At 36.9% G+C, this 8,642-nt stretch overlaps 1 protein-coding gene across 1 annotated transcript; it reads left to right on the forward strand.

Moving 5' to 3' along the window:
• The first annotated feature begins 493 nt into the window (after positions 1-493).
• On the forward strand, positions 494-7,353 carry LOC133336218 (chitinase-like protein Idgf2). The gene is made up of 3 exons (XM_061544501.1): positions 494-605; positions 6,077-6,637; positions 6,698-7,353. The coding sequence occupies exons 1-3, from the start codon at positions 494-496 to the stop codon at positions 7,351-7,353; spliced, it is 1,329 nt and encodes a 442-aa protein (XP_061400485.1).
• The last annotated feature ends 1,289 nt before the right edge of the window (positions 7,354-8,642 follow it).

Raw genomic sequence — 8,642 nt, forward strand, 5'->3', positions numbered from 1 at the left:
TATAAAAATTTCCAAGCGCGTCGGTCTTGTGTGCATCTCCTCCAATTTGAAAGACCATGTTCCGAGATGTTGTATTCTACTTGGTCTTTCCATCTAATTCGCGAAACTTCCGCTTCTGCATGAACGATCAGTGGGCTCGATTTTATATGCCACCGTAGTCGCTGCAGCTCAATACGACAGACTATGTCGATATCCGTGTATAGATTGTAAAGCTCGTGCTTCGTTCGACGCCGATATTTACCGTCGACGCAGATCGGCCCGTAGATCTTTCGAAGAAGTTTCTTCTCAAACACCCCAACAACAAATATAACTGTTAAACGCTCCATTTACCACAGCATATATTTGACATTTGATCTGTGATTTTTTATTTTCGTGTGATTTTAGTGTTGTTTTAACAATTGGACACAACGGTTGTGTTTTGATATTGATATCATTTATTAAATATTTAAAATATTTTTTTTATCATTGGGTGTAGTTTTATTTTTCGATTACGATGAAGTTGTTGGTGGTTTTGGTGCTATCGCTCTTTGCCGGCATCAATGGATCTACAAATACCACTGCCAAAATGGTCTGCTATTATGATTCGGGCAGTTTCATACGTGAAGGTAAATCGATTGTGTGTGTGTATTTAAATGTTATTGAATGTAAAAGGTCTGGACACTTACAAAACATGTCATTCAATTTCAAAAAACACTGTCCTGATTATTGCACAGCTTAAATGAAATTTTGGAGTGTTGAATTTTCCACTTAAGGGGTACTGCCCCCTAAGGTGTCAAAAAAAATTAATTTTGTTTTTTGATTTAATTCGAATCTACACTACTTGAAGAATGTCGAAAAAAAATTTTCTAGTGAAAATCTCAAGAACTATTGAAGATAGTGAGGAGTTATCATGCCCACCATCAAAAATAAGGACTTTTCTTTAATCACTAAAAACAACAACCAAATTTTGCAAATTATTGTTCATTTACATTTAAAATGGGGGAGGTCCCCTTAATGTATTTTTGGTTATTAAAACCTACACAACTATGTTGTCAGGGTATTATAAGCTTTGTGCAGCCCCAAGAGTTTGTAACGCCGCAAAATATTGGTGCTAGACCCAACTTTAAGTATACCGATCATCATATCTCGACTAGCTGAGTCGATCTAGACATGTGTGTCCTTCCATTATAATTTGTAAACACGATACAGGCCACAGTTATGGACCAATCTTCACGTAGTATGGGTTCTGGCCAATGAAGACCCCTATTGTTTTTGGTAAAGATTGGTTAATATTTAAGGGATGAAATGTACCTAAATCTTTATTTTTGTCTGATTTTCTGGTAGCTCCAGAGGCCGCAATTTTGGCCCAAACATCGCGAATTTTAACATGGAGAAGGGAATTGGGCCAAAGATTAAGCATGTCTGCTTTGAAGTTATATTTTCGTGGACGTTGTGTAGGGTCGGCCCCGTCTGACTATACTGCTCCACTTACTAGTTTTTAATTTAATTTGTCGTTCCATTTATAAAACCTCGAATTATATATCACCTGAGACCCCATAAGGTGCATATATTCTTGATAAAAAATAAAATTCTACGTCGAATGTCGATAACATGTCCGTCCGTCTATCTGTTGAAATCATGATAGAGCTTTGAAATTCTGCACATATTTTGCTATTATCCTAGGATGGCCGCCCTAGGATTTGCCACATTTTTCAGCCAAATTGCAATTTTGTGCGATAGAAAACTGCAACAAAGTCAAACACCATAATTTTTACATTTTTTTAAGTTTTATTCAGTGAAAGCAAAAAGTGTCGGAAATAACATAAAATTATAGAATAAGTTTAGATTGGTTCGAATTGGTCACCTTTGGCACGAATTATGGCCTTCAAACCGCCAATGAAACCGTCACACCCTGCCCAAATGTTGCTCTGCGATATTTTGGCCCATTCCCCGCGATGTGCTTGCTTGAGGTTATCGACACTTTGGTAGTTTTTTAATGCCAACCTTGCTTTCCAAAATTTTCCAGACACAATAGTCCAACGGATTGGTATCCGGAGATTTTGATGGCTATTGTGCGTTGGAAATGAAGCGAGGAATCTCATTTTGTAACCATTCTTGGGTGGTGCGTACTGAGTGCGATGGTGCAGAGTCCTGTTGGAATATCCAAGGTCTGCCGCCAAAATACTTGCGTGCTCAGGGCTTTAATACACCCTCCAGAATATTTTCGCGATAATATTTGGCAATTATTCTGATGCCACGGTCGATCAATACGAGTGGAGAGCTGCCATGGGTTGTTATGGGGGCCACTCATCAGAATGGCTGGCGCTTGAGTTCTGGTGGCCAACCGAAGGTGCACATTTTCACCTGACCTCTTTGGCATGTAAACACGATAATTTTGTTTGTTGACAAACTGCTGGACTGCCGAAATTCGGTAGGGCTATGCTACTAATATCACGGTAACTAGCGATGCTACGAATCACAAAAGATTTATTCACATTTAAATGCTGGAGTGCTCTAACTATAGCCACTTGTGGTTTTCCAGTCAAATAAAAAGAAATCACACTATCACGCATGAATTCCATCATGAATAAATTTTTTTAAGGAAATTGAAAATTCTCACCAAAATGTTTTTGTACGCTTGTAAACAATATAATGAGCTGTCACTGGAATAATTTTAACAGCTGTCGGAAGTTGGTTGCAGTTTTTTTCATCTCACCCTTTCAGTGCTGATCAAAACATATGCAACTGAAATTGTATATGTGGAAATATGTTGTAATTTTTTTATTTGAAGTTAAAAAAATAGATCAACTTGTTGTTTTTTTTTTTCAAAGCTTTAGGTCCAATTGAAACTGTAAATGTAATTTTCCCAGAAATTTTATGTATTTTGCTATAAAATTTATTGATAAAATGAAAAATCTTCTGTCAAGTGAGACACCTAAAATGCGAATTTATAGTTGACTTAGGAACAACTAATAATTTATGTATGTAATGAATAATTTATGTAATTAAAGACACTCAGTTTGGAAAACTGGCTTAGGCACAAATGGGGTATATTTTATTGATGTTATTGAGGACCAGTATATTACAATACAGGTTGTGGTTTACAAACGAAATGACAAATTTAATATACACCTCCAACATAAATTTCATATGAATCCGAATTGACTAAAACTTTACACTTCGTAATATTTTTGAAAATACCTGAAACAGTATTTCGTTGCCTATTACACTGAGCGACAAATTTAAATTTTTTTGATAATTACCGGGAAATTCCTACAGATTATGAAAAAGGGAATAAAAAAAGAATACACGTATATCAGCGTTTTGAAAGTTTACATCGGGGGTAACCCAAAAAAAAAGGGGGGGGGATATTCCCTCTTTTCAAGAATTTTGATAATTTTCGAATTATGTTTTCATGAAATCCTTGCATTTTGGGTATATATAGTATCTTCGGCACTATTACTGATAAAATATGGAGGAATATTTTGGTATACAACTTTAACCCTCAACCGACTCATTGAAGAAGACTTTTCGGTCCCCTTTTGCAGAAGGTATTGAGAACTCATTCAAAACGGGGTTAAAGGTGCTCAGAATATTCTACAGAAATATTCGCCATAAAATTTTTCTGTATGTCTCAGAATAGGCTAAAACTCACAAATCAGCCTAAACGTCAAAAATCTTATAAAAAAAAACCACAAATCATTTTAGGTTTAAAATCGTACATATTACTGGTTTTTACTCATTTTCCCCACAAGATGTCGTTTTGGAAGGATGGTATAAGGAACAAAAATATTCTCCATCAATTTATAGAATAAGTCACTGAACAAGAGAAATCTGTATATATAATGTATATACCGAATATATAGTCATACATTTTGAACAAAAAATTCAAAATGTTATTGTATTTTTTTTTTCAAAGACATTTCTACTCTTTTCGACTAGCGCATAAAAGTGGCATGAAACTTAATTTTAGATATATAATATCAAAGAATAAAATATTCTACGTCAAATTCGACAGCAAGTCCCAATTATTTTAATTCCCAATTTTAAGACTCCAACTCTATCTGTTCATCTAAATCCAACTTGTACCAAATTTAGAAACATTAGGGTGTGCAGAAGAAAACAATTTTAAATGCTAAATATTAAACACACCCCAATATGTAAAATAGTAATAGTATTAATATTAATATATGAGCCTCAAATTAGCACAAAATTGAACAGCTCGCACGTGTTATGAATATTTATTGTGGCTATTGTATAACCACATATAACCAATATTTTTGTTTTGTGAATCCCCTAACCGGTGACCGGTTAGGAAACAAATTTTTAAAAATATAAAAATAGAAATAATTAAATTCAAGTCGAGTATTCTTACTTTGTTGTATGCAAATTTGTGCGACACGACTTCTGCTGGCAATGACGTTTAGAGTTTAAGAGTTCAAATTCAAACAACGGAAATGAAATAATTTAAATGATCGCATCACAAACTAGTTTATGATTTGAAATATTCCACAGTGACAGCCAGCTTTGAGGTTTTGTGAGTAACAGCTTCAATAACTTGTCTGTCAACAAATTATTGAATTGAGATGTAGACATTACAAAGTATTCTATAAGTGAGGGGGGTATTGAATAGAATCTAACAGGGGGGAAAACAGAATGTAGGTAGACTTCTACAGGAAGACCTCTGTATATACTATTGGCGATTTCTCATAGAAAAAAAAAAATGAAACTTTAGGATTTACTAACTTCGAACAAGGAGGTCATATAATTTATTTTCCACTAGATCTGATCTGATTTTCTAGTGATCGAAGTTATTAAATATAACAACAGACCAAAAATATTTTATATATCGTGGTCTAATTCTCATAGTTTATGAAGTCAAAGACCAGGAACACTTTTTTCATAGACCAGTATGACTTTGACCGGTTATTGTGGTATAGAAGAGGTATCAGAAGGTTATTCCATGGAATTCCCTAATGAAGTACGAACAGGCCTCACAAAAAATAAAAGGATATTTTTCAGAAAGTCCAGATGTTTATACCCTTCACCAAACTGAGGTACAGGGTGTTATGTCTTTGTGCATATATTTGTAACAGGCAAAAGGAAACGAGATAGACACATGGTTCCTTTTGAGAATATGCATAGAATCAGTTTCTGAGTCGATGTATGCATGTCCGTCAGTCTCTCCGTCTGTAGATGTTAACTTGTAAACAAAATACAGGTCGTATTTATAATCCGATTTGGATGAAATTTGGCACACGCAACTGATTTAGCCCAAAGGACGAACACTCTTCAAATTGAAGAAAATCGGATGAAATTTAGATACAGCTTCCGTATATAGTTTCATCCGATTATCTGTAAATGGCGCCCATACATCTTTCGATTTGCATGAAATTTTGCATAGTGTACTGAATTAAGTCTAGAATGAGGTGTGCTAAGTTTCGGTTCAGATTTAGATATAGCTCCCACATATAGTTTCGCCCGATTTTAGGTAAATGATGCACAAAAGTTCGATTTGCACGAAATTTCGCATTTCATTCGACTTACACGAAATTTGGTATAGCGTACTTAATTAAGTCTAGTTTCATGAAAATCGGTTCAGATTTAGATATAGCTCCCATATATATTTTCATCCGGTTTAAGGTAAATGGTGTACCAAAGTCCCTATATACCTTTCGATTTGCACAAAATTTGGCACAGCGTAATGAATTAGGTCTAGAATGATGTCTGCTAAGTTTCGTGAAAATCGGTTCAGATTTAGATATAGCTCCCATATATACTTTCGTCCGATTTAATATAAATGGTGCACCAAAGCTCTTATATATCTTTCGTTCAATTGCATGTCTTTTGAACGGGCGACGTCTGTTAGGAGGCTATGTAGAATATAATCAAAGTTGTGAAGGGTATTATATAGTCGGCCCGTCCTACTTTACTTCATTTTTTTCTTACTGGAAATGTCAGATAGCGCCAGGAAATATGTAATGTTGCCTAGCCCAGGAATATATATAGAATAGCCCTCGTCATCCAAATTTTTCTGCAGCTTTTCTATATAAATACTTTTTCATTATGTTATAAAATCTAACTAATTTCCTTTTAGGTTTGGGTCAATTGCTCAATCCTGATTTGGAATTTGCTCTACGATACTGCACTCATTTGGTCTATGGCTACTGTGGCATTAAACCCGACACATATCAGGCTTTTAGCTTACACGAAGATTTGGATATTTACCAACACCAGTTTTCAGAGGTCACCGCATTGAAGAAGAAATATCCCTACCTCAAAGTTCTGTTGAGCATTGGTGGTGATAAAGATTTGGATCCGGAACATCCGAATAAATACCTTGAATTGTTAGAGGGTGAACGTACACGTCAAACGGATTTTATTAATTCCGCTTATTCTCTGGTGCGTTCCTATGGTTTTGATGGTATCGATTTGGCCTATCAATTCCCCAAGAATAAGCCGGGTAAAGTCCATTCGAGTGTTGAAGAAAAATTATTGAAGAAAATTAAGAAACTATTTACTGGAGATTTTGTTGTCGATCCCAAGGCCGAAGAACACAAGGAACAATTTACAGCTTTGGTCAGGGATTTGAAAACTACTTTACATCCCGATGGTTATTTGTTGTCGTTGACCGTGCTGCCCAATGTTAATTCTTCGTGTAAGTAGGGGATATAGAAATTTATTTTATATAATTTTTAATATTTATACATTTTTGTAGTGTACTTCGATGTCCCAGCTGTATCCGATTTTGCTGATCTCATCAACATTGCCGCCTTTGATTTCCTCACTCCCGAACGCAATCCCGAAGAGGCTGATTACACCGCACCCTTGTTTGAACTTTACGATCAAAAACGTTTTTCACACAACAATGCTGATTTCCAAGTTGCCTATTGGCTAGACAACGATTGTCCACCCCGAAAACTCATCTTGGGTATGGCTACCTATGGCCGTGCTTGGAAATTGTCATCTGATTCGAATGCCAGTGGTGGTGCTCCCGTTGTACCAAAGACTAAAGGTGCTGCCGATGCTGGTTTGCTAACTGGAACGCCTGGCTTACTTAGCTGGCCTGAAATTTGTGCAAAATTACCAAACCCTTCGAACACCTTCCTCAAGGGTGCTGATGCTCCATTGACTCGTGTCGGTGACCCCAGCAAGCGTTATGGTACCTATGCCTTCCGTTTGGCTGATTCTCATGGCAATCATGGCATCTGGGTTAGTTATGAAGACCCCGAAACGGCTGCCAATAAGGCCGGCTATGTCCATACCAAGGGTTTGGGTGGTTTGTCAATGTTCGATTTGAGTTATGATGACTTCCAGGGATTGTGTAAGGGGGGCAAATATCCACTGTTGAAAGCTGCCAAAAATCGTTTGTAAGATATTGTGTTTCGTGATTTTTTTTTATCTTAACTCTTTTCTTAATGTACAAATTTTTTATAAGTCAACACGTTTTTAATAAAAATTACTCAATAATAAAAAATTAAAGGTTTTGCGAATTTTTCCAAAATATTTGTAGGAACAACCAGGGCCTTTAAAGAAATATGCTTTCAATGTTTACAATAGGAGTAGTTTTTTAAAGAATACTTTTCCAAAGGCTACGATAGGCGTTGATTTATGTATATGCCTTTGGGGCTGGGGCATCTTCATCCATTCTCACAACATGACCTAGCCAACGTAGTCGCTGCAGCTCAATACGTCTAACAATGTCGATGTCCGAGAATAGCTGGTACAACTCATGGTTCATTCGACGGCGATATTCACCGTCAACGTAAATCGGCCCATAGATTTTTCTGAGAATTTTTCTCTGAAACACTCCAAGAGCTGCCTCATCTGCTTGCGCAAGTACCCATGCTTCAGACCCACATAACAGCACGGGTAGTATCAGCGTCTTGTAGAGTGTGAGTTTGGTCTAGCGGGAGGTGGCCTTGCTTTTGAGTTGTTTGCTCAACCCATATTAGCATCTGTTGGCCATCACTATCCTTCTCCGAATTTCAAACCTGATGTCATTCGTTTTGTTTCTGGCGGTACCAAGGTATATAAAATCTTTGACTAACTCGAAGCTGTAGTTCTCAAGTTCCACAGTTGGTCCGAGTCTACTGGACGTCTTGCGCGTTGATACCATCAGCTTGGTCTTCTCGCCGTTTACTGCCAGACCCACTTTTGCAGACTCCTTCTCAATTTGTTAGAAGGTTGCTGTTACCGCTCTCAGTATTCGACACATTATGTCGATGTCATCGGCGTTGGCGAGCAACATGTGTTGTTTGGTGTACAGAGTGTCATTTATGTTCACTTTTGCCTCTCGTATGACCTTTTCCAGCAGGATGTTAAAAAGGTCACACAACAAACTATCACCTTGTCTGAATCCTCGTTCGGTGTTAAAGGGCTCCGAGAGGTCCTTTCCGATTTTAACTGCTGATCTTGTGCTTGTTAAATTTATCCTACATAGCCGTATTAATTTTGCAGGAATGCCAAACGCAGACATGGCTTATACACCTCTGAACGGATAGGGCTGTCGAATGCTGCTTTATAGTCGACGAATAGGTGGAATGTGTCGATGTGTTTTTCGTGGGTTTTTTTTCCAGGATTAGGAGACGAAGTATTTTATTCTCCTGTTAACCGTAAATCCGCAGCCAAATTCATGTCTCGTTTCATGGCAGCTATAATAC

The sequence above is a fragment of the Musca vetustissima genome, unplaced genomic scaffold (assembly GCF_032173495.1).
Source record: "Musca vetustissima isolate MV318-11 ecotype Yass unplaced genomic scaffold, APGP_CSIRO_Mvet_v1 utg9238, whole genome shotgun sequence".
Taxonomy (NCBI): domain Eukaryota; kingdom Metazoa; phylum Arthropoda; class Insecta; order Diptera; family Muscidae; genus Musca; species Musca vetustissima.

Excerpts from the sequence above, each read along its gene's own strand:
- LOC133336218 (XM_061544501.1), top strand. The coding sequence starts at position 494 with ATGAAGTTGTTGGTGGTTTTGGTGCTATCGCTCTTTGCCGGCATCAAT. Across the intron at positions 606-6,076 it reads GGGCAGTTTCATACGTGAAG|GTTTGGGTCAATTGCTCAAT; the intron begins GTAAATCGATTG and ends ATTTCCTTTTAG. Across the intron at positions 6,638-6,697 it reads GCCCAATGTTAATTCTTCGT|TGTACTTCGATGTCCCAGCT; the intron begins GTAAGTAGGGGA and ends ACATTTTTGTAG.